Raw genomic sequence first — 26,643 nt, 5'->3', positions numbered from 1 at the left:
ATTGTGGCTTATTAACCAAGGATAAAGAGAAATGACATCCTAAAGCTCCAAGCAAGATCTTAACATTTTAAGTTTTTGAGCAGAGCTGGCTCTAAGGTCTGTATGCTGAAGAGTAGGACATGGTATGAGAGGACAGGACTTAGACCAATGCAGTTAAGTTATGGGAAGGCAGATTCAGGGATTAAAGAAGACCTTCCTAATTCAGAGAACTGTCCAACAAAGAAATGATTTCTTTCTTTAGGTAGGGAGCCTAATGACCACTGGTCAGAGATATCATAGAAGGAATATGTGCTCTAGCTATGAAGCCAAACTTCACAGCCTTTAAGGTCCTCCAGCTCTGAGATCCTAATGCTCTCTGATATTTCTAGCCATCATATTCATATCAATCAACAACCATTTTTGGGAGATGTGGTAGGGGCTAGACAATGAGGAAAAACCTGTAACTGTAACCCTCACTAGATTTCAACTTGATATATGGAAAAACTCCCTAACAGTCAGAGCTATACAAAAATGAAATGGGATTCCTTGAAAGGTAGTGAGTTCCCCGCAGGTGGAGGTCTTGGAGAAGAAGCCAGACAGCCAGTCGTTGGGAATGTTTCAGAGGACATTCCAGGTAGAGACTGAGCTAGAGGTCTTCTGAAATCCAAATCTGAGAACTTATGATTTTATGAAATGCAGCATTAGTAAAGTTAATTTTTAAAATTGGTAGAAAGGGAGTCTCTCATATATGAAACCTACCAGAACTAAACCTTGTGCGTACAGACTATTTGGGCTTACACTAAAATGCTAATAGAGATATAGCAGAATTGCATTTCTAGTCTCATATTTAAAAACTGTTTCAGATAGGTATGGTGGGCCTGTCTCTTCCTCTCTTTTTCCTATTCATTATTTCCACATCTATTTCTCTTACTTTCTTTGTTTTTTTCTTTCCTCTCCTCCATTCCGGATGTGCTCATAGCGAAGCATGATGCTTTTGTTGGTGTTGTTCAGGCTTTTCAGTTGTATCTGACTCGTTGTGATCCCATATGGGTTTGTTTGTTTGTTTTGGAGTGGTTTGCCATGTCCTTCTCTATCACGCTGAGGGAGCTCAAAAACATGACATTTGAAAATGGGTTGAAGATACTAAGGATGTGTAGCCTGGAAAGAAGACTTGGAGTGAGAGGAGGGAGAATTTATCATTCTCTTTTAGTATTTGAAGCATTGTCGTGTATAACAGCAATACAATTTATTCTGCTTGGTCCCAGAGGGCAAATGGGGCAAATTAACAGCAAAGTAGATGTGTGGTCAGTTTAAGAAAAAAATCTAACAGAGCTATCCCCCAATGTAATGAGGCACCAGAGAAGACAGTGAGTTCTTGTCATTGCTGTATTCAAGCAGAGACTGAGATAAACTGGTTAAGACTGTTGTAGAGAAAAATTCACATTTCAGTTTGTTGTTGGACTGAACACTCTCCTAAGTCCCATTCATATCTGAGCTTCTGTGGTTCTTGTGAAGGGAAGAAGTGATGAACCGATGTTTAACTTCCCAGTACTTTCTTCCATGAAGTTCAAAGCAGTAAATGCTTTTGATGGCCCTATGAGATAGGAGCAGTCTGACTTCTTGACTGTGACTGGTCATGGGGTGATAGTGGGCATTATTGGCAAACAAATCCATGTCTCATGCTGTTTGCTGCCTGGTACTGGTGTTGCCCAAAGTCTCAGCAAATTAAGTCACTCAGAAGACAACCAAGGATCAGGAGACAGCAGCTTCTCCGATGATTCCTTGCCATTCTGACCATCGATCCAAAGCTCCTGAATTTGAAAATTGGTCAGTCTCAAAGGGTGTGGATTTTGAGATCTCTGGTGATATAACAGAAAGGAGTGCTGGGCTACCAAGGCTGGACAATGGTTTCTGGTAGGTGCTGAAAGAGGTACAGTATTGTCTCTAGCTGATGACATGTTTGGGTCCCATGTTTGGGCTGAGTAAGTTGTTTTAGTTAGTATCACAGGACGTGGAACTCAGAAACCTTAGATATCTGTCATCTTTTTTAACTCCTTTGTTTTGGGGAAAATAATTATAATGGATCCCACTTACATAGTTTCAGATTTTACAAAACAAATAAGTTCCATACAACTAGAAGAAAGAGGTCATAGGAATAAAGAATTGGCACCTCAGGGTCCAGTCAAATCTCCTCATGTTACAGATGAGGAAACTGGGGCCCAGAGAAGTTAAAACGATTACCCATGGCCATCCAGGTAGCATCAGAGGTAACATTTGAATCCAGGTCCTCCGGTTCCAGAGCCAATATTCTCTTCACTGTGTACCACGTTGGTTCTTAAGGTGGTTTATGCAAATATTATTCCTATTTTGTAGATTAGAAACTGAGATTTAGGAAAACTGCATGACTTGATAAGGGGCTTAACCTCTGCTAGGCTTCAGTTTCCTCATCTGTAAAATGAGGAGGTTAGATTAGATGGTCTCTAACGTCTATTCTAGCTCTGGGGCTGTTATCCTCTGACTTGGCCAACACAAGTTAGGGTTAATAGATTTCACACGTAGTAGTCACATACTCAAAAAGTATTTTTAATATTGCACTTATGTAGTGGCAGCTAAGTGGCACAGAGGCTAAGAGTACCAAGCTTGGAGTCAGGAGAACCTGAGTTCAAATTCAGCATGAGTGAAATGCATGACCCTGGGCATATCACTTTAACCCTGTTTGTCTCAGTTTCCTCATCTGCACAATGATAACGATGATAACCTCCTAGGGTTGTTGTGAGGATACAATGTGATAATATTTGTAAAGGTTTATTTATTTATTTTTTTTTTGCAAACCATGAAGTGCTTTATAAACTAGCTATTATTTTTATTTTTTATTATTATTTTTTTTTACCATTTCATAATTCGCCAAGTATGTTTACATGATGGTCAATCACACTTTTCAGGTGAAGCAAACTAGGGCCTCAGAGAGGTTGTTCCATGCCCAGGGTCACACAGCTAATAAGCAGTGGAATTAGGAGTCGGACAAACATTTTGACCCTTACGGTTGTGACCCTTACGGTCCACCGCTATATCATGCTGCTTCCTATTGTTGATTGTTTCTGGAGACTTCATCTCTGTGGCTATTGTTGTTTTATTGGGAGTTTTCAGAATCAATACATGCCTTTAATAAATACTTACTTTGAATTGAATCTAAGGTAGAAAAGGTGGTAAAAGCTCTTGTGCGTATTGGTAGGGCCACATGTATTGCCAAGGAGAAAACTTGCTCAGATAATACAAGGGGGAATTTGGGCAAATGCTTGGGGGCTGTGAACTAGATGGGTTTTGTTTGGACAGTGGCAAACTAGGCTCTTCATTATCCCATTCTGTCTACAGGCAGCTAGGTGATGCAGTGGATAGAGCACTAGGCCTGGAGTCAGGAAGACTTCAGTTCAAATCTGGCCTCAGACACTTACTAGCTATGTGTGACCCTGGGTAAATCACTTCACCCTGTTTGCCTCAGTTGCCTTGTCTGTAAAATGAGCTGGAGAAGGAAATGGCAAACCACTCCAGTGTCTTTGCCAAGAAAACCCCAAATGGGGTCTCAAAGAGTCAGATGCAACTGAAATGACTGAACAACAATAACATTATATCTAGCCAACCTTATCTCCTACATATACTTAAACTCTGAACATTGCTCAGGCCAATCTCTTGCTGTCCTGCATAGACATCATGCTTAGTCAAGGCAGCGTGCTACCAGAGATCATTGGGAGGGGTACTAGACTAGATTTTCACTGGGTTAGGGAACCGTCTGATTAGGAAAATGCATTAATGAAGAGAGGTAGTCAGTCAATCACCTGCTCTGAAACTTACAGATACAGTTACCTAGGCCATTGAGAAGTTTAGTGACTGGCCCAGGGTCACATAGCCAATGTGTATCAGAGGTGGGATTAGAACCCAGGCCTTTTTGACTCTGAGGCTGGCTCTCTGTCCACTATACCATACAGCTTCTCTTTTACGCAGTGCCTTAAATTAATTACCCATTTGAATCTCGCAAGAATAGAGATGCTGACATACTACTGTATACCAGGTATGTAGACTAGACAAGTAATTATTATCTCCACTTTGTTGTTCAGTCATTTTTCAGTTGTGTCTGATTCTTTGTGACCCCATTTGGGGCTTTCTTGGCAAAGACACTGGAATGGTTTGCCATTTCTTTCTCCAGCTTATTTTACAGGTGAGAAAACTGAGGCAAACAAGGTTAAGTGATTTGCCAGTGTCTGAGGCTGGATTTAAATTCAGGTCTTCCTGACTCCAGGCCTGGCGCTCTATCCACTGTGTCACCTATCCACCCACTTTACAAATGTTGAAACTGACTCTCAGAGAGATGATGCCTTTCCTAAGATACCACAGGTTATAAGTAGCAGAGCTGGTACTGTAGTGCAGGGCTTCTGATCCCAAATCTAACATTCATTTCACTATGACATCATCTCCATGGAAATGAGTCAACAAGGGGCTTTGAAATGTTTCCTTGTACTGTGGTTGTAAAAGATGAGAATTCTCTAACACTGAATTAGAAAGTTTCACTCAGTCTTTTCAGGGTAAGACTGAAACTTTCCAATCAGTCTAATGACAGACACATTGAAGCCAGTGACTGAGGCCAGAGGGATGTGACTCCATGACATGGAATCTGTCATTTTTGTTTTATTAAAGAAATGAAAGAAATGTTAGAATTGAAATGAACCATAGAACGTAGATTGTTATGTCTGGAAGAAATAAAGAGTCTAGAGTGTTAGAGCAGGAAAGGAAAGTTAGAAATCACAGAGTACACACATCTGATTTTTCAGAATAGGAAACTGAGAACCAGGGAAGTGAAATCATTTATTGAAGTTCCCATAGTTAACACAAGCTTCCTGGTTCCCAGTCCTATACTCTTTACTCTACTTCACATTCCAAACAATTCAAATTGCCAGTGAATCTAAGACAATTTAGGCTGACCTGACTCTTACTGTTAAGCTGTTTCAAAAGTGAGGGACCTCTGGTATATTCATAATGTTCTTTTTTTTAATTTATGAATTAAATTTATGAATGAGCTCTTCCCAAACCACTTTGCTCCTTTGATTTGAGGGCTTTCGTGTTATCCTTTAATAGAAGGGGAGAGAAAGACTGCCAACTAAGGTAATTTTTTTTTTCCTTTTAAAAAAAAACACCAATTTCTGTGGATGGGGTTGTTTGTGTTATATGTTGCACAAACCAGCCTAGTCCTTTTCCATTTACTAAAATTCAATGGGATATGGGTTTTTCGGTATGCTCAGGGATATAAAGATATGGTGCTTTGTGGATATTATTTTTTTGTAGCTAGAGTGTATATATATGCCAGTCTACTGATCGGAAAACATCTGTGCTGATGCCTCTATCACCAACGTTTCCATTCTCAACTTTCAAGTTTGACAAAAGAAGTTATACTTGGGTGCCTCCCATGTGTCCTGTCATTTTTTTCTCCCTCCTTTGACTCAGGGCCATTGTATTTTTGATCTAGTATGCAGATGAGACTGCTCACCAGGGAAATGCTCCGTATGGCTAGGTCTTGATTAGTGGCAGTGATGATTCCCATTAAGTAGTCGTGTTATTCAGATTCACACTGCATATTTCCATTGGACTAGAATTCAAATACATAAGACCACTTTTTCATGGGATTTACCATTCATACTAATCAGTACCTTGTTATTATTTCAAAATTATCTATGCCATTTTTTCATTTTCTGTCCCTACCTCTTCTTGTTTGATTTGGTGTGTGAATCTCTGAGAGTGCTCACAAGGAAAAGCCACTTTATATAAATTCCACGCTCAATCAGGGTTGTAATCACATTTGAGCTTTTGGAGGGCAGTGTGTGACATGTACAATCGAGACCCTGGCTGAAAGTCTTCCAGGATCCTAATTACATATTTATGTTGCTTGCATAATGTGAGGCTACATTTCCCTTCTTTAAGGCTCAACTGTCCCATCCTTCCATAGAATCATAGAATGTCAGAATTCTAAGATTCCCCCAGAAGCCATCTAGTCTAACCTGTAACTAACTGAACAAGAAACTTCTGTACAGAATTTTTGACACATGTTCACCTAGCCTCCATTTGAAGACCTCCAGCAATAGAGAGCTCACTGTATCTGAAGGCAGCCTATTGCATTTGTAGACAACTCTAATTGGAATTTTCCCCTCACATTAAGCTGATTCTGTACCTGCCACTCATTGCTGCCCTTTAGGACCAAGCAGAACAAATCTACCTTTTCACCTTTATTTCCATTCATATACTGAAAAAACAGCTCTCCTTTTACCCCAGGGAACCTTCTCACTAGGACGGTTATGCCCAGTTAATTCAGCCTCTCTTCATATGGCTTGGTATTTAGCCCGCTCATTATTCTGGTGTCCTTTTTGGTGGATGGCCAATGGGCTGGCCAATAACTATCTTAAAAGGAACTGATTTTGTTATTCTAGGTTTGCTCTGACCAGGGCAGAGGGCAACCAGATTGTGTGCCCCATGTTTCAGGGGCCTCATTAGCTATCCTTCACAATCCAACTCAATTGCTTCTCTTAACAGGACAGTAGATAATCAGAACTGGACCTCAGTCTACTTGGGGAGACAAGGCACCAAGAGGCAGCTAGGTGGTGCAGTGGATAGAACACTGGACCTGGAATCAGGAGGACCTGAGTTCAAATTTGGCTTCAGACACTTACTAGCTGTGTGACCCTGGGCAAGTCACTTAACCTCTGTCTTCCTCAGTCCCCCTGTGTGAAATGGGAGTAGTAATAGAAATGATCTCCCATGTTTATTATGAGATAATATTTGTAATGTATTTTGCAAACCATAAAGTGCCATATGAAAGTTATTATATATACTTCAAAAAAGGCAGCTAACTGTGCCAGACTTTGTTAGTAATTGTCAAATACAGAGTCCAGATAGTACTTGCTTTGGGTTCAAAGGACAAAGAGCCAGGGACATAGGATCCAGAGTTGGAAGTCCAGCCCTTCTATGGATGAAAAAAATGAGGTGTGAAGGAGGGAGGTTCAGTGACTTATCCACTTGAGCAGCTAGGTGACACAGTGGATCAAGCACTGGACATGGGACCAAGGAGTGCCAGCTTCGAACCTCTGCCCCACTTTCCTCATCTAGAAAACGGTGCTAATAATAACATCTACCTTACTTTGAGGATAAAAGGAGATAATATTTCTAAGGTGCTTCACAAACCTTAAAGCACTATATAAATGCTTGCTATTTATTATTGTCCAAGGTCAAATAGATAGAGGTGAGATTTGAACCTAGGTCCTCAGACTCCTGAGCCAGCGTTCTTTCTACCATGCTGTGCTGCCTCCAACATACTGTACTGTGGTCAGGGAGGCTTTCAAGGAGGAGGAAAGATTTGAGCCGAGTCTTGAGAAGTGATATGCTTGTTACCTTTGTAGATTTGTTTTAACCTTGGTGTCTTTCACATATATGTGTGTGCTTGTGTGCATAAATACATAGATGATAGATAGATAGATAGATAGATAGATAGATAGATAGATAGATAGATAGATAGATGAAATAGTTCTTCAAAGAAACTAGGAACTTGCATGAAGTCTTTTTTCAAAAGAGGAAAAGCAGCATGGAAAAAAATAAAGCGACTGGTATTTGAAGGTAATTTGGGTTTATTGTGGCAATGGACAGAGCAGCATTATGGTGTTTTCATAGCCACTCAAGTTGAAATGAGCTCCCCTTCACTAAAAGTCTTCAGAGACCACTGAAGATGCCCATTTTGGGGAATTTGGTAGAAGAAAGTCCTGTTTAGGCATAGGTTGGACTCACTCGCTATGGTCCCTCCCTGCTGGGAGATCATGTTGTTCTACAAAACCTTGCCTTTTAAGTGAACCTCTCCCATTTGTCCTTGGAAAGTACTGAACCCTGCTTGTGCCCCAGGAGTGAAATATGACCCAGTGAGAGAGAGAGAGATTGAGAGAGAGAAAGATTAAAGAGAGGTTCCAGGCATGAGGCATCTAGTCTTTCTCTGGTGCCCTGCTTGTGGTCCTCTGGAAATGGAATCTGGGTGTTAGTAGTAGAGGAAAGAACCAATTCCGTGCCAACAGGAACCTAAACTGAGCAGGGCTTCATGTTACAATGTCAACACCTTGAATTTCACCTTGAAACCAAGGGGTAACCAGAGCAGACCAGGGAGCACAGGAGTATGTGTGTTCCATTTAAATATTGCCGGCTGAGCCAAGCCTGCCTTCTGGTAGTCCGATCTGCATATTAATCCCAAATGGCCCTCAAATTAAGGGTCAAACATGGTCCCTTAGCAGCAATAGGGAACGGTGGGAGGGTTGAAAGAATATGTAATGAGGCTGAAACTTCCCTTATCTTGTAATTACTAATAGAGGGAGTTCTACCCTCCAACTTTCCCAACATCTCAGAAATCTTTGGTTTTGGTCCCCAATGTCACCTATATATCGCCACCTCACCTGCAGTTAATACTTATTCTCTCCTGATGGCTTCTATATTGGTCTCTGTACCCACCCCACTGCCAGCCTTAACTCCTAATGGCTTTTATGCTGGTTTGCCTCTTCCCCACCAGTATTATTCCTTGCCCCTTAATGGCTCCTACAGTGGGCAGCTAGGTAGTGCAGTGGATAGAGCTCTGGGTTTAGAATCAGGAAGAGTCATCTTCATGAGTCCAGATCTCACCTCAGACACTTACTAGCTGTGTGATCCAGGGCCAGTCACTTAACTTCTTTGCTTCAGTTTCCTCAAAATGGGAATGATAGAAATGAGATAATGTTTGTAAAGTGTTTATCATAGTACCTGGCACATAGCAGGTGTTGGATAAATGCTTATTCCTTTCCTTTTCTCTACACATCAATCAACCAGCATCTACGAACTGACTTGCAGGGGTGGGGAACCTGCAGCCTCAAGGCCACATGTGGCCCTCCAGGTCCTCAAGTGCGGTGGCCTCAGTGTCACAGGTTCCCCACCCCTGGGGGGCTGGAGCTACAAAGATCGTAAATAAACAACATCCATTGGCTCCTGAAGGTGCCTGTTCTGGTGTCCCCAGTAGTAATTGTTTCTGCTACTTTTCCTCTTGATGCCAAGTCCCTCCTCCCATTACTCCCGCAAAACCTGGAGGGGCTCTCCTGAGTCACTGATGGTGAATCATCAAGAATGTGACTCTCACTCCCTCTTAGCTCCAAGAATTTAAGAAAAGAAACGCAGGATCATGGTATTTAGACATAGAATGGACCTGAGAAATAATTGAGTCTAATCTCATTTTATAGATGAGGAAACTGAGGCCTAGAGATCAGAGTGATTTCCCCCCATGTCACTTGGCCACTAAGTAAATGGAAAAGCCAAGATTTAAAATAAGTTCCTCTGATTCTAATTCCAATGCCCTCTCCATTATGCACCATTTCTTTGGAGCCCAAACCATATAGTCCAAATCCATTAATTTTTCACAGATGAGGAAACCGAAATGTAGAGTAGTGAAGAGACTTGCTTGAAATCACATAGACAGTAGAGTCAAGAAACAAACCCAATTTCCTCCAAAGGGTGAATGAAATTTAAAAAGCATTTATTAAGCACTTACTGTGTACGAGGCCTATGCTAAATGCTGGGGCTGTAAATAGAAAGACAGAGACCACCCCTGTTCTCAAAGAGCCAATCGAGGAAACAACATATATAAGAGGTTTTGGAAACACTATGTAAGCTACAGTTATATATCCTAAGAATGTCAGACCTGGAAGGGACCCCAGAAACTGAGGTTTTTAGCCTTTGCTTTGTCATGGAACCCTTTGGCCTTCTGGTGAAGCCTACAAACATATTATTGGAATAATGTTTTTAAATACATAAAATAAAATCCAAATGATTGCAACCCCCCCCCAAATTAGTAAAAATAATGGTTTTTTTAAATTTTTCATCCAAGTTCATGGATCTTCTGAGATATGTCACTAAAACATTGACCTAAGGTTAAGAACCCCTGGCCTAAAAGAAAATAATAGAAAGTACAGCGAGCACTGGGCTTATAATCATGAAGACTCATCTTCCTGAGTTCAAATCTGGCTTCAGATGCTTACGAGCTCTGTGACCCTGGGCAAGTCACTTAACCCTGTTTGCCTCAGTTTCCTTCTCTGTAAAATGAATTGGAGAAGGAAATGGCAAATCACTTCCCTATCTTTGCCAAGAAAACCTCAGATGGAGTCACAGAGCATCAGACATGACTGAAAAACAACTGAACAACAATAAAGAACCTTGGAATATATAACATAGACTGTGACCACTGAAAGGGACCCAGGGGCATAGAACATGGAATATAAAAGGAACTTGAGTAATATCATCTTAGTCCATCCCACCTCCTCATTTCCTACAGGAGGAAATCTGAGGCTTAGAAAGGGGAAATGACTCATGCACAGCTCGTCCTCAGCAGGGCAAGGATTAGGAATCCAGGTCTAATGACTGCCGCTGGGGTGTCCAAGTTGCCAGGACTTTATCATAGTTAACGTCGAGTTTCATTGCAGGGATCCAGAAGGAAGTCTTTGATGCCTGGCCTGTTACATAAGACCTGCACAGATGCATTGACTAGGTCCAGTCTGACTGACTTTGAACTTCTTAAACAGAAGTTCATTTTCAGTGATATCCTCCCAATTCCTCCCTCTGCCTTTTTTTTGGAATGGGTGGGTTTCTTCCCCAGTCTAAAGAGCAAGGACTCCAGTTATATCTTTTGTGATAGTTAATTTACACCTCTGATTATTACAACACAGCCACAGACAGAGCCTCTCTTCTGCGTCTCTTGGATAAAAATGAGAGCAGCTCTCTTTGCCCTTCATTAACAGCCCTGCCAGGTGTCCTTGTATTTATTAGCACTGGGACTTAGTCCAGCATCCTTCAAATGTGGTTCATCTCTGACCTATTATGCTTAATTCAATGCATAGTGCAAGCTGGGGCTACCTAGGTAAGACTAGCTTCTGAAGCCTTGCCTAGAAATGACTGAATTTAGCATCGTTTAGGGGGAGACAGAAAGGCAGGAGGGAGATTTTTTTTCCTTTCAGATTTGTTGAATGTTGGCTGTAAAAATAATATATTGGTAATTCACATTTCTATAGTTTAAAAAAAATTATTGCTGTCTTTTGTTTTTATATCACCTTCATGTCCAAATATATTCTAGCTCCATCTAATCCTCAGAAAACCATCCCTTATAACAAAGAATAAAAAGCTGAAAAAGGAGGGGAATAGCAGTGAGGGGAAAGACAGTTCTGTATAACTAATGGGCACATTATCTGAGTCTGACAGTATATTCAGTTTCCTAAACTCGCAGTCCTCTACCTGTACAATGAAGTAAAGGAGGTTCATTTTTTCTTCTCTTCTTCAGGGTCAAGTTAGATCATCATAATTATATTGCATTAAGTTTTTGATTTGTTTTGTTTTTGTTGTTCTTTCAATTTACACTACTATGGTCATTGTATATGTTATTTTCCTGGCGCTGTTTACTTATTCTGTATCAGTTCATATAAATTTTCTGTTATGTCTCTCTATATTCATCTTATTCAGTTTTTGAGGAGGGGGGCGGGGGATGGACCTGTGATTTCTTCTGCATAGGGAGCTCCCACTGACCTATTGCATCTACCAATGCAGATTGGCAGTACCCTCTCTGCAATGGATGGTCTGAGAGATTTGCCTGGAGCACTGTGAGATTTAAGTGACCTACCCAGAGTCATGCAACCATGATATCTATCAGGGGCTAGACTTGCACTGAGGTCTCCTGACTCTGAGGTTAGCTGTTTATTTACCCACTTTGCCAAGTGCCTGTCATCATTTCTTATTGTGCAGTAATGTCCCATTTCCTATAATCTTCACAATCAGGTGCCACCTCATTCATGATGCCTTCTTTTAGAGCTGCAACTGATTTCTCCCACCTCTCATTTTTGAGACCACACTGCACAGATCTCTCTTGTTCTTCTCATGTTCTCCCCTGTGTCGCAGTGATATCTATATGCATGTGAGAATTATGGGACTTTTAGGTGCGAGGGGTCTTACCTAATCGCTCCCAGCCTTTTACAAATGAGGAAACTGCAGCCCAGTGAGGGGAAGCAACCTGCCCAGGGTCACACAGGTCTCAAGAAGTAGATGTAGCACGAACACCGAGCCCCTTGTCTCTAAATCCTTTCTATGACACCATGCTGTCTCTGTTTCTGGGATGATTTTGAGGCTCCCACCTCCTGAAGCGAGAGTGACTTCCCAGGATCGTCATTATAATTAGCAGCATGATCCTTAAAAGTAGGTTAGGGAGGAAACACTTAGTTTACTTGAATGATTTGGCATTGCTTTCTAAGCCATCACACATTCGGTATGGGGGAGGGAGAGTGGACTGATTCTGAAACAGAAGATGTGTCCTAAAAACAGAGCATTAATGGAATCAAAGGTCCATGCGCGGACGCTCAGAGTAGAAGAAGGAAACCTAGTCTGAGAGCCCCTCCAAATAAGCCAGGGATGGGGCTAGTTCCTTTTCACGCCTCTCCGGATTCTATTTCTTGCTCCAACGGGAAGAAAAGGAATAGTAGCATAGAGAGAGGTGACATTAGAAGTAGGAATATGGCCCAGGACAATCATTCTATTTCCTTTAGATCTCTGCCTCTCTAATGAACAGTGGGAGACGCTGAATGTGGGGACCTTGTCAGGCAATGTGGATTTGGTGAGCGCAGGCTACTTTGGTACTGCAGAATACAAAATGTCCACGCATCAGAAAACAGAAACTGATTTTATTCTCCCCGTAGGGAGTGCCATTGTCCTTCAAGTGAGCATATTTAAAGCAATTTGGAAACTGAAATAAAAAATTAGTGATAGTTGTGAAGTACAGGGATGTCCAGATTGCAGGAAAACTGTAAAAGAATTCATTCTTCATTTAACAAGCATGTGTATAAATCACTAGAATAAAAGCCCTTAGAAAAAAAGGTTAAAAGCAGCAAAGTTGAAATTAGGTTTTCAAAAGGCAGTTCTACTAGGATGATGATAGTAGTTCCTGTCTAGATAATTCTTTCACAACAATCATTTTTGGGAGTCCATTATATCTCTGGCTCCTTGCAACAGCCCCACGATACTTGTAATCATTGCTCACCTTTAGAAAGCATTTTAAGGTTTGCAAAGCTCTTTACAAACATTTGAGCCCCATAAGAGCCTCTTATAAGATACTATAGGATAAGTATAAGATAAGTAGGTACCTCTAGGCTTACAATGCCCTGGGCATTGTGCTAAGTGTTTCACAATTATTACCTCATTTAGGTAAGTGCTATCATTATCTTCATTTTACAGATGAGGAAACTTAGGCAAACAAAGGTTAAATGACTTTCTCAGAATCACACAGGTGGTAAATGTCTGAGGCTAGATTTGAATGCGGGGTCTTCCTGACTTCAAACTGGGTGTTCCATCCACTGCCCAGAAGGATGCAGTGACTTGTCTAGTGTCATACAACCAGGAAGTATCAGAGCCAATACTCAAACCAAAGTCTTCTGACTCTGAGACTAGCCCTTCAACACGCAGTCTGTTACCACAATAGGCACTCTCATAGGTTCCACTGTACTCATGAGATGTGTACAGATTGAACGAGTCCCAGGGTTCCTACCCCATCTTCAGCACTAGAGGAGTCCCTTTACCCTCCAATTTTTGTCATCAGTTCTGTCGAGTTTACCCAAATGCTGTGTCTTACCTGTATCCACTGCATCCTTGGATCAGTCAAAGCTTTTTATCATCATTAGAAGCAAGCATGTATTTAAGTACTTAATATTCTCCAGACTTCACCACCATGCCTCAACTGTCTTCTCCCCTCAGTCCCTGGAGCCTCCTTTTCCCACTTGGAGTTCCTCCTGGAATCTCCACTGAGGAAGGGCCTCAGTGGATTTCACCATCTTGTCTCCCTTACCTCATTAGAATGTGGTCTCCTTGAGGGCAGGAACTGTCTTTATTTATTTATTTTTTTGTATTTGTACCCCCAGTGCTTGGCACGTAGTAATTGATTCATGAATGCTTGTTGACTTGCTGGGCACTGTGCTAAATGCTGAGGTTACAAAGGAAGGCAAAACCCATAGTCTCTGCCCTGCCCCCATTCTAATGGGGGAGACATACAAAAAAACAGCTGCAGATAATCAAGGGTTGGGGGAAGGCAATTCCTTCTGGATATATAATAAATGAAGTCTAAAAGGGATGGATGCCTGTGACAGGAGAGATGGAATAAAAGAAGGCAGGAGTTGAAAAATAATTCAGAGGTTACCTAAGTAAAATAATATGCATATTGAACTTAATACTTCTCAGGGCAATGATCCATAGTTCCAGGTCTATGTGCATTGGTTGACTGTTCCTATTAATATAGTTAGGGCCTTAACTGAACAGGAATCCCACCACAAGAGTCCTGGCAAGGAGTTATGCAGCCTCTGCTGGAGCAGTGGCAGTGGTGGAGAGCTCACTGTCTATCGAGGACGGCCATGACATTTGTGTCCTCCTTTCTGATCCAGAAATTAAAAACCAGACTCTTGATGGAGGGTCTATTTTCCAAGCTCAGTCACAGTGCATAGTCAAGAGGAAAGGAGATAAAGCTTCAAAATAATCTCCAGACTAGTGAAGAAATAGTACATTTTTAAAAAAATAAAAGAAATAGTACATTTCTAGGCTAGAAGCCTCGTGAGGGCAGTAACCATGTTTTCTATTAACTTTGTATCTCTCTCAGTGATCAGTGCATGGCACACAGCAGGTGCTTAATAGATGTTTCTTAAATTTGAATTTTAAAATGGCAAAACACAATAGAACCTCACTCAAAGGTGAATATTCCCCAGGATCACATTAAGTAGAGGCAGAGTCAGCTCTGCACAGCTCAGTATTTTGAAACTTGACTCCATTTTGGGGAGATAGTGGCATGCTGTCTCTGCTGAGTCCCCTTTTTTGACGGAACCGATGAGTCAGGACATAGAAGAAAGAAGATTCCAACCAGGCTGCATCTGTGTAGGAGCCAGAGACTTGTAAAAAGTTAAGGCTCCCCTAAAAAGACCTTAAAGATGGGGGGGGTAATGGGCAGGAGAAGGAAACCCTTAGCAAAACTTAAAAATTGATCACCACTTCTCTAACATCATCCATTCTACTGGGAAATGAATATCCAAGATGCTGTTCTGTGGACATTAGGCCAGTCCTGCTCAGACACTTACTAGCTGTATGACTCTGGGCAAGTCATTTACACCTGTTTCCCTCAGTTTCCTCATCTGTAAAATGACCTGGAGAAGGAAATAGCAAAGCACAGCAGTATCTTTGCCAAGAAAACTTTAAATGGGGTCATGAAGAGTTGAACACAAATGAAAAATGAGTCAACAACAACTGTTCATTTAGAGAGGTAGATTGACGTAGTAGAAAGAATACAACTTAAGTGGCAGAAAACTTTGTGTCAAACTCTGGTTCTGTCACTTACTACGTGACCTTTGGCAAGTCGACATCTCGCAGCCTCAGTTTCCTCATGTGAAAAATGGAGGGTGACAATATACCTAGCCCACAGGAATGTTGTAAGAGAAGTGTTTTGCAAGCCTTAAAATCTTATGGAAATCCTATTATGTTATTATTTTGACTGCCTGATGACAAACGGACATCACTTTGAGCCGTAGGAGGTATTGATAAATGTAATATATAAGCATGTAGGAAGGGAGAACCATTACAGTTTTCTCATCTGTGGAATGGTAATAAAGGATAATGGCATTACCTACTTAACTCATGAGAAAAGAATTTGTAAAGCCCTATAGGAATGACAGTTATAGTATTTAAATATTTATTATATCAAGTGTAATGATATAAATTGTTAATAAGAAAGCAAAATTGAGAACTACTATTATGTATACATGTGTGTATATATGCATATATGTGTATATATGTGTGTATATATATATAACATATCACATATCACATATTATATATATATTTTTTTTGGGGGGGGAAGACAGAACAGATTTTAATAAAGAAAATTTCAAAGAAAGAATCACACCAAAATAAAGTTTAAAAAAGATCACAAACAAATGATATATGGAATTCACCATAGATTATTGAGAGAATTCTTTAATATATGAGATATGACTATATAGTAATACAAATTCCTCTAAGGTCTGGAAACATGTGGAACTTCTCTTGGGAAATGTCTTTGTTTACTATTTCACAGCCGCAGTCGAAAACCACCCTCATTAGTTTATGGTGTTATTTTGTCCAAAAATAATATTCTTCCAGCTTGTTCTTTACCTTACTCACCAGACTTGGCTCTTAGTGACTTTTTTCGTATTCCTCCAAATTAAATACACCCTCCCACGATGAAAATTTGCCACAGCTGAAGAAACCCAAAAGCACGCCTCCTGAGCTCTGACAGCTCTGGCCAAAGAAAAGTCCCACAGAAGTTTTGAGCACTGATGATACCGTAGAACTGTCAGCATGTGATTACTCCGAGAGCCTGCTTTGAAGGGAGCAGCACTCCTTTAAGATGAAAAAAGTTCTAGTTTCAGCGGGAAAAAAAAATCAGTCTCATTACCTTACTCATTATAGTTCTGATCCACTTTTTGGAAAATGGTGATTAACTGATTAAATCACTGACACCTGGGGGAAAAACAGATGGGTTATCATTCTCCCAAAAAGGTCCTGAAAAAGCCAGGAAATAACTGTTCAGGAAGTACAATTTCAGTAAGATACTTAATGAAATAATGGAACAAAACTTCTGGAAAAATTCTCAAGGATAGCGGAATAGTGAGTAATCAGCTGCATGTGGTTATGGGTACTGCATCCTTATAAACATAGTATTTAGATCAGAAAAAGAGCCTTAGAATGTAGAATGTTTGATCTGGTGTGATACATAGGATCTGGGGCTGGAATCAGACAAGCAAGTGTTAAGCTCCTGTTGTATGCCAGTCATTGGGCTAGGGGCAGGAAGAGCTCTACTTTAGACATCCGCTAGCTCAGCAATTCTTAAGCACGTTTTGGTCATGGACACCTTGAGCAGTCTGGTGAAGCCTATGGGTCCCTTTTCAGATTAATGTTTTTAAATGCATAAAGTAAGCACATAGGATTACAAAGGAAACCAATTATATTGAAATATAATTTATCAAATTTTAAAAATGTATAGACCACAGGCTAAGAACCCCCAATTCTAGTCCAACCCCTTCATTTTACCCTTCATTTACCCATCCAATCCCTTCATTTCTAGTTATAATTGGGTGGGGAGGAGAATGTGGTAAACTGAGTAAACTTATGAGTAAACTGAGTCCCAGAGAGCAGAAGACTTGCCCAAGGTCAGCTGAGCAGTAAGTAACAGAAGTGATATTAGACTCCACATTGTCTGACCGTTGCCCTTAACAGTACCTCAATCCAGATTTGGTACCATTACCTTCTCTACTGTGCTGAAGCAACCCAGGATTTATTTTATAAGGTCTTTAGACTTTACTACACTTTGGCTGTTTATCTTTGTATCTCCAGTGCACAAAGCAAGTGCTTAATTAGTGGCTGTTGATTTAATTGTAAACAGCTGAGTTCCTATAGGTGTGTGTATGTGCAGAAGTGGGAAAAGTAAAAAAAAATTGGGATATTGGAATCTTTGATATTTTGCCCCATGTAAGGCAGCAACAACATGGGATTGATCAGGCAAATCACTGTCTGTTGGGAAAAAGTGGTGGGAGGTGAGCAGTCTCCACTTGGGACTAAGGTGGCAGAGGACGAAGTTGGCATGATGGCAAACTTAAAGTATGAAGTAGTCAATGCACGTGTAGAAAAAAGACTCTTGGTCCTAGGAGTCTCCCTTTCTCTCCATGGAGTCATCCTGAAGGTGCCCTTAGGTATAGCTTTCAGCTGGGCTCCAGGTATTTGCACCTTTCTAGAGTGAAATGCTGGTCCTTCTCTCTTCAAGAGTCATACTCCTTGAAATCGCTATCATCTTTGGGTGATCAGCTTTCGACATTTAGCTGCAGGGACCTTGTGCTGTCATCAGCCACCTATTTTAATGGCCTCTGCTACCATCTCCAGTATGCTATTCTGACTTCAGTTGCTGAGGACCTCTGGTGGTAGGTCTGATGGTTCTCTTGAATGCGCATGATCTTCATCCAGACAATTCCATTTCCAGATACTCATTCATATAAGACAGAGGAGTAACAAACACAAAAGAAACAGAAGGCCATGTGCTCCTGAACACAGGCAGTTGGGGGCAGGGTGCAGCTTGCTGCTACCCCCCCAACCCCCACCCCGTATGACATCTCCTTGCAGTTCATATCATACCTGCCACCAGGGAGGAAAAGAAAGACTTAGAGAAGAATGTTCCTTTCGTAAGAGAACTCAATCCTGGATCAGGACCACTTGGGTTATCAGTTCTTGTGGCTTTTTAGCCAATTGGAACACTTTCTCATCACACAACTCATATATAACTAGAATCAGGCTCACCCAAGCTTTTCTATATAATCCTTTGGATTATCATCAGGCAAGGAAATTTATATGTGTGCTCTAAGGATTGAGTCCCTGTGGTCAGTCCACATTCTCCTCCCCACCCAATTACAACCAGAAATGAAGTAGATGACCACTGATTATAGAATGACTAAACAAATTGTGATCTTTCATATAAATGCTTGTACAAAGAAAGTGTTCTTTTGGACTCTGGGCTACTGAGCCTAGATTTCAAAATTTAACAAAATAGAAGTGTGCCATGACTGGTTACCAAATAAATCCAAGCTAGAGAGAGTGGGATTTTCTGGCATTAAAATGCATATCTTAAAATTCATATTTAAACATATTACTTGTGTCTCCCTGAATGTTACTGCATAGGAAGCTGCCCTGGTTCTAGCTCTACCCATCACTTTGCTTTTTTTTCCCCTCAACCTGACTTTATAAAACCTAAAACTCAGGTCACTGTCACCAAGGGTGAGGTGATAGTTATTCTTGATGATATTGCCCTTAAGCTCTATGGTAACCAAACACTGGAAGAAACTCAACCCAGAGAACATAGAAATCAGAATCTAAATTACTGCTACTTTTAAATACAAAACAAAGTACTTATAAAAAATCTTAAGAAAAATCAAAGATATCATTGTATTATGAAGAATAATCATTTAGAGCAAAGATGTAATACATGAGAAACAACACTGTTAAATACTTTTACTTAACTTTGAGAAGAATTTCTGGGAGGATTTCTATGGATTTCTGTTAGATTCCTTTATCAGTGGACATTGTCATTGACACTACTGGTTGGTAGTTTAGTTTTCGATAGGAATGACCTTTTTATATTTGAAATATGCCCTTGCTGACTCAGATTGGCCTTGTCAGCACAAAGATTCTTTCTTTCTGCTTGATTGTAGCATTCACTGTCACTTCCTTGCAGATCATAGAATTACAGAACATCATAGCTGAACATGACTTTAGGGATTTTCTGGTTCAGTGCCCTCATCTATCAGAAGAGGAAACCAAGGCTGAGAAAAACAAAATGGCATAAAATAATAGGACAGAGCTATAAGAGATTCTAGAATATAGAATTGTCAGAACTGGAAAAGACCTTACAGCATAAAATGGTAGAACCAGGGGAGGATCTTGGAAATTATCTAGATCATGCCACTTGTTTTGGAGATGTAGAAACTGGAGCCCAGAAAGTGGAATCCTGGGATGGCTCCATTTCTCATAAAATGAAAGTGCATTCTAAGAAAAATACCCAAGTTTTTTAGAGTGTTCTTGCCCATAATTTTTCTACTTCAATTTACTTAGCAACTGATATGGTGATATAGACAAAAAACATAGAACTGAACACACTTGTGCATTAGGGAGAATTAGTGCAAATGGTCCATTGTATTTAATCAGACATCTGAGTTCACAGGATTTAGAGCTGAATGGGGAAAACTGAAACAAGCTCAAAGGCAGAAGTTACTTTTGTTGATTAATTGTTCAAACTCACAGATAATGAGCAGCAGAGCTAAAATTCAAACCCAGGTTCCCGGACTCCAAATCCAATGTTCTTTCAACTCAATTATTCCTACCTACATCACAGGGTTATTATGGTGGGTAGAGAAGAATCACCTTATAAATCTTAAAGCATTATATATAATGTAAATTGTTGTTAAAAATCAAAGGGTCAGAGTAGGTGGTCTCAGTTGTCCCTCTCAACTCTAGATCTTAGATTGCAACATTATTCTGGGAGGACTAGGCTATAAGGCGGCTGATATGCCCATAGCCTCATGCTAATCCCTGTTTACATTCCTCCCCCTTACCCCCGATCACATATCACACACAGACCTAATGTCATTAGAATGATTTACATAACATTTTATCATTAAACACTTCCACATACATTATTTCATGTAGTCAACACAATCCCCTGGGAAGAGCATGGTGGAAGAATCCTGGACTTGGACCCTGAATACCTGGGTTTGACTACAGCTATTGCCACTTGCTAGTGATACAACTCTAGAACGTCATTTGTAAATTTCATTTTCAGTCTCAGAATCTGGAATTTCCTTGGTATGGGTACTCCACTGATGCAGATCACAACTCCCTTCTGACTTGGCAGAAGGTATTTATCTGATGGTTGCTTTGATCAGACAATTCATCAGCCTGTGATCAAGGTTGGCCTGAACTTTTTGAACTTAGCTGGGTTCAATGTCCTCAGACATACAACAAGTCCTTCCCTGGACTCTCTATCTTTGTATGACCTGGAAGACTTTGCTGCAGTAATTTTTGAGGACCACCTCTACACCACGGTGAGCATTGCAAGAAGGTTCTGGTCCTTGTCTGTAAAATAGGGTTAGTAAGATTTTTATAGGCTTACTGTGAAGAAAGTACTTTGTGAACCATGAGCACTATATACATATGTATGTATGCATATGTGTATGTACGTGTATATGCAAGTACATATGTACATGGGTGTGGGTATGTTTACACATATATGTATGCATCTACACATGTGTCTATGTATGTGTGTACACACAGTCACACATACATACATACACACACACACACATATAGTCAGTAAATATCAGGGCTAGGACTCAACCTCATGCCTTAAGTCCAAGTCTAATGATCTTTCCGGCATCCATTCTGGGCATCTGGGGCCAAAGCCCTGAGTACAACAGGGACGTTTGGGATTTTGCCACAGGCACAAGAATTTTGAGCAGCCAAATATTTAAGCAAAGGATTGCTTTGGAATCTAGAACTAAATTAAATTCAGCATTTTTTTAACCATCTCTGTCCGATGAGGAGGGTATAAGACAAAAGTGAAACTGGTCCCTCCGTTCAAGGACTTTATATTTGTTGAGGAGGAGAAAAACATGTACATGTGGTACAGTGGATAAAGTAGATTTGGAGTTAGTAAGACCTGAGGTTCGAATCCTGCCTCATACACTCACTAGCCGTGACCCTGAGCGAATCATTAAAACTTCCAGTGTCAGTTTCCTCTTCTGCAAAATGGGATAATAATACCACCACCCTCACAGAATTGTTGAGAGGCCCAAATGGAATAACCTAGACAAAGTGCTTTGTGAATCTGAAACTGTTACATAACTGTGAGCTATTATTGTTAGCATTAAATACAAAGTGATTTCAAGAAGACAATAGTGCTAACAACTTGAATTCAGGAAAGCTTTCCTGAGTGAGGTGGTACCTGAGCGAATAATTCATTCCCTTCTTCTTCAACCAGACTTGCCTTCATTAATTCTTGCATTATTTTCAACTCATAAATGTCAAACTTGATCTGAGGGCACGTTTTCCTTCTCTTTGCTGCTGGCCCCTAGCGTCAGCATTGTTCTAGTTATAGCTCTGTCTGGGCGAAATGGGGGCACTAAACAGGGCCCAAAGGAGAGGTCATTTTGGGTGGGGTGTGTAGGCACACGGAGGAGAAACTTTGCCTCTTCCCTAGTTCTGCCCAGGGCACATTTTGTTATTTTGCATTTACTTTTTAAACAAAGAAATACATTTTCTCCAGTTGCTGTTACCACTTGCTCTGGCAGAGCTGCTTTGGAAGCCAAAGAGTTTTCAGCATCAGTATTGAACGCCCTGTTTCAACCCTTTTCCATCTGTTCCATCACTGTTTAAACCATGGAGGAGCAGAGCCAATGTATTTGATGCTGAGCTGTCGTGCAACAAATCACGTCAGTGTTTACCCTCCCCATCCTCCATCGCCAATATTGCTAAGCTGCAATGCCACTTTGAATACCCAAGCATCGCTTTCAACCTAGTCTCACTTGCAGAAAGCCTATTTCTCCTCTGGCGGGCTTTCAGACGGCAAAGCTGACCAAAGTGAATTCTACTTCCTGCTCAGATAAACAGGAACATGGCCTATTTCCAGCCTTCATGGAAATTAGTTGCTCATGGCCACATCCACCCCATTTAGAACAGGCCCCACTCATCATCGAACAGAATATGATCCATCTGGGATTTAAGATATGCAACTCTGCTCTTTTCACATGCCTTTACTTTTCTTACAGGTCAGCAGCCCCAGGAAATGACCATGAGTGGCATGTTACAATTTAACTTACTGAGGTAGGATGGTCTTATACACACAGCTAAGGACTCACAATAATCATAGGGAGGAATGCAATTGAGTAAACGAGCTCTCTATCTGGACCCTCATTTCCCTTTCTCAAAAATGGGGTGGTTGGCTTAAATAATATTTAAGGGCCCTTCCAGCTTTTTAACATCATATATATTTAAAAATCCCCTAACTCAAATATCTTACATTTTAAGATCCATTCAAATGTTACTATTTGTCCTCAAAGCTCATTGTCAGTGATGACTCTGTGTTGTAGGGTCCCTCACAACTGTAACATGAAGGTCCCTTTGAATTTTAACCTCATATAATATTATCTTATAGTCTTTTCTAGCTCCCTGACCCTAAATTACACAAGAACATCAATAATGTAACCATGCAAATTGTTGCAGTTTCTATTTTAAATCACAAGATGGCAGTAAGATTTAAACTCACTATGTATGAAGTAATATGTAAATTAATTTTTATTTGAAAAGAGGAAGAACTTAGTGTTTTTTTCCAAAGCAAAGCACAATTTCAATAGCATGAATACTGATGAGGTCATGAGGCATATTTAAAAATCACAATAACATTAAAGTTGACCAACCAGCTCTTTGTTTAAAGTTTCATTGACAAGTAATTTCTAGCTGAATTCCAACATTTAAAAGAATTGCCTTAGTTATGTGTCCCCAGTCAAAGAGGGAGGAAAGATTATAACTTTTTAAATGATTCCTGACAGTTGAGCAGAGACCATCTTTGAAATCTATACTCTCAACACAAAATCCATGATTTAACTCAAAACATGAATATAGAAACAAAATCATACTCGACATCTGCCATGATTGGAACCATTCCGTGGACTTGTTCCTATTCAATATTGTGCCATGAATCAGGCTCATGTTTGCTCTGTGGACCACGGCTCCTTTTCATCATTTGAAAGTATATATTTTACATTCAGTCTCTGTAAATTCTCAGTTACCTTATTTTTTTCTCCCATACTTCAAGGAGCCTGTGATCTCATCAATGTGGATACTCACATAGTGACACAGACTGCATTCTCTCTCCTTGGTCTTGTCTGTGTTTGCCAATAAATCTTTCCAGAGGGACCCACTCATTGTGTTGGGGACCTTCTCTGAGCTCTCTTAACATTCTGATAGCACAGAGACTGGTAGAATCATGGGGTATATTTGTTGGATGGGGTGCATTGATCACTTTCTCTTCTTTTCAATCCCTCTTAGTTGCTTTATGCTTTTAGGATACTTCTTTGGGGAGGCTCTTGGTTAGAAATGAATTGCAGCTGACTCACATCCTCCATACATCTTTCTATTTCCATTGAGTTATGCATAACTTTCATTCTTCAGCAATCATGGTGTCCCCAACTTGCAGCACTCTAGTGCCACTGGAAGCAGTTTCCCAAGGGTTACCTAGCACATTCTCCTCTTATTCATTCCTGGCCCCAGTTCATTGTCCATCCACCTTGGTGTCTGTTCAAGATAGACCAGCTCTATGGGTTATCTATCTAACTATATAGATTAGTGTAGTCAATAGGTCAATTGCCTTCAATCTAACAGACTATGTAATTAGATTATAGATATCATGGTTTCAATAACTGTCCCTAAAGGGAAAAAGCTTTACTACTGAAGTCCTAGCCAATTATATTTGACACAGACATTTAAACAGACTTTCTATGGGTAGTGCAAATAATGGTGATAAATCCAACTTTTGTAGTAGATGAAATTTTTTAAAGAGCTTTCCTCTCAGTAACTTTATTAGGTAGGTCATGTAAATATTATTACTCACTTTTCAGATAACAGTAATAATAATAATAATAATAATAATAATAATAATAATAACTAGCATGTAGTGCTTTAAGATTTTTAAAGCACTTTATGTGTTATCCCATTTTATGACCTCACAATAACCCTATGAGGGAAATTCTATTATCCCCATTTTATAGATAAGGAAACAGAGGCAGACAGAGGTTAAGTGGCTTTCCCAGGGTCATACATCAAGTAAATGTCTGAGGCAGGATTTGAACTCAGGTCTTTTTGACTTCTAAGTCCAGTGCTCTAACCAATGAACCATCTAACCAGCTGCCTCTAATTTCAAATGAGGAAATTAAAGCAAAGAGATGTTACTGGCTTGTCCAGGTTCACACAGTTAGGAAATGTCAGAACAGGCTCTTGAACTCCAATTCTAAGAGCAGTACCCTTTCCACTGTAATGGACTGTATGCATAGAAACATATGTTGTGTATTGTATACTCTCATTTTTACTGTTACATTTACCTGGACTCTTGTTGGAACATAAGCCATCTCTGAATTTAGCCAGCCATGTTTTTATATGACACATACACAATGTGTGCCTTGTCTGATTCAAAGTCCTTCCAACTCAGTGGGACATGTCAGAACTTGGGTTCTGCTAGCATAGCATTGAAGAACCTGTGGTCACCTTTATGCTCCAATGAGCCATCAGGATAGTACTTTACTAGGATATTATTATTGATAACAATAATAATAATATAGTAATTACAAGTTTTCAGAATAAAATATATTTTTTACTCCATTGTTTATGTTTCTGTTATATGTTGAATTGATGTTTTCCTTGTTTGGTGACCATTGTCTACCTTTGTAAGTGAAACTACCATCCTTAAGACCTGTTCTTTCTTTTAACAGTATCTCAACAACAGGCTGTCCACAGCCACCTGGAGAAGCCATCTACTGCAATTCTGTGTAACACCTGTGGGAATGTGTGCAAAGGAGAAGTTTTGCGAGTCCAGAACAAGTATTTCCATATAAAGTGCTTTGTTTGCAAAGGTAAGCAAGCTTTCAGTCAATAAACATTTATTAAGCACCTATTGGGAGCTAGGCACTGTACCAAGCACTTTCCCCATCTTCCTTTATTCTTCTTCATTTCCACTATGTTTCCAAAACCAAATCTCTAGTCATAGATTTTTGGGGCTGGAAGGGAACTTTGTCAAATCCTTTCATTTTACAGATGAGGAAATTGAGATCCTGAGATGAGAAACACCTAATTCAAGATCACCCACCAGGACCCATTAGCATGGGTCTGAACACAAGTCTCCTGATTCCTCCTGTCTTAATAGTGAGTGACTCAGTGTCCCTAGGTACAACAGTTACACCCTAAGAATTGCCATCATGCTATATTGCCTTTTGGTTGTAGAGGTGATTCCTTTTGAGGTATGGATTGGGAAAGGCAACACAGTCAGCACTGAAAGAGGAGTGTGCTAGGCAACAACTCAGGATCCAAAAAGATCTTAGCAAGCTAGAACAATGGGGCCAAATCTAAACAAGAAATTTAATAGGGATAAATTTAACGTCTTACCTGAATTTTTTTTTAAAAAATCGATTTTGTAAGTTTAGCATAGATGAAATATAGCTGGAGAATGATTCATATGAAAATGTGCACATCTTAGTGGACTGCAAGCTTTGTGTAAGTCAGTGGTGTGATGTGGTAGCCAGACACCTAAAACAAATCATAAGACACATTAATAGAAGCATACTGTCTAGAGTAAGGGCAAAAGTCATGCCACTCAATTCTGCCTCATGAAAGATATTGACAAACTAGAACACATCCAGGGAAGGGAGACCAGGATGGAGAAAGACTAGAAATACCATAGGAGAGGACAAGTTGAATGATCTAAAGCTATTTAGAAAGGAGAAGACTTAGGAGCAACACAGTAACTACATTCAAGTATTTGAAGATCTCTCATGGAGAAGTGGCATCAGACTTGCTTTTCTTGGCCCTAGGGAGCATCAGTAGAAGTAATAGAAACTATTGAGAAGTAGTTTTTGACTTCGTATTAGGATGAACTTCCTCACATTTAGAGCTGCCCCAAAGTGGAATGGATTACCCAAGGCTGTAATGAATTCTCAACTGAAGATCTTCCAATGGAGGCAAGATGGACATTTGTTACAGATCATATAAATCATTAGAATAAGAGATAGTTAATAACATACCCAAGATGTGTATACCATTTGACCTAGTAATACCCACCACTGAACCTATGCCCAAAAGAGATCAAAGGAAGATGGAAATGCTCCATGTGTACAAAAATATTTATAGTATTATTTTTGTAGTAGCAAAGAACTAGGAACAAAAGCAGTGCTTATTAGTGGGGGAATGGCTAAATGTGATGGAATTGCATTATGCTGTAAG

At 40.1% G+C, this 26,643-nt stretch overlaps 1 protein-coding gene across 3 annotated transcripts in view; it reads left to right on the top strand.

Moving 5' to 3' along the window:
• ABLIM2 (actin binding LIM protein family member 2) overlaps positions 1–26,643 on the top strand; it is a 229,014-nt gene that overhangs the window by 5,267 nt on the left and 197,104 nt on the right. For all 3 annotated transcript variants that reach the window (XM_020992129.2, XM_078148720.1, XM_078148721.1), the window contains exon 2: positions 25,140–25,280. In XM_020992129.2, the coding sequence (XP_020847788.1) occupies positions 25,140–25,280 (141 nt within the window). The remainder of the gene's footprint in view (positions 1–25,139; positions 25,281–26,643) is intronic.

Source organism: Phascolarctos cinereus, unplaced genomic scaffold (assembly GCF_003287225.1).
Source record: "Phascolarctos cinereus isolate Bilbo 61053 unplaced genomic scaffold, phaCin_HiC Scaffold_9;HRSCAF=440, whole genome shotgun sequence".
Lineage (NCBI taxonomy): Eukaryota > Metazoa > Chordata > Mammalia > Diprotodontia > Phascolarctidae > Phascolarctos > Phascolarctos cinereus.
This window is presented reverse-complemented; position numbering and strand designations above follow the sequence as displayed.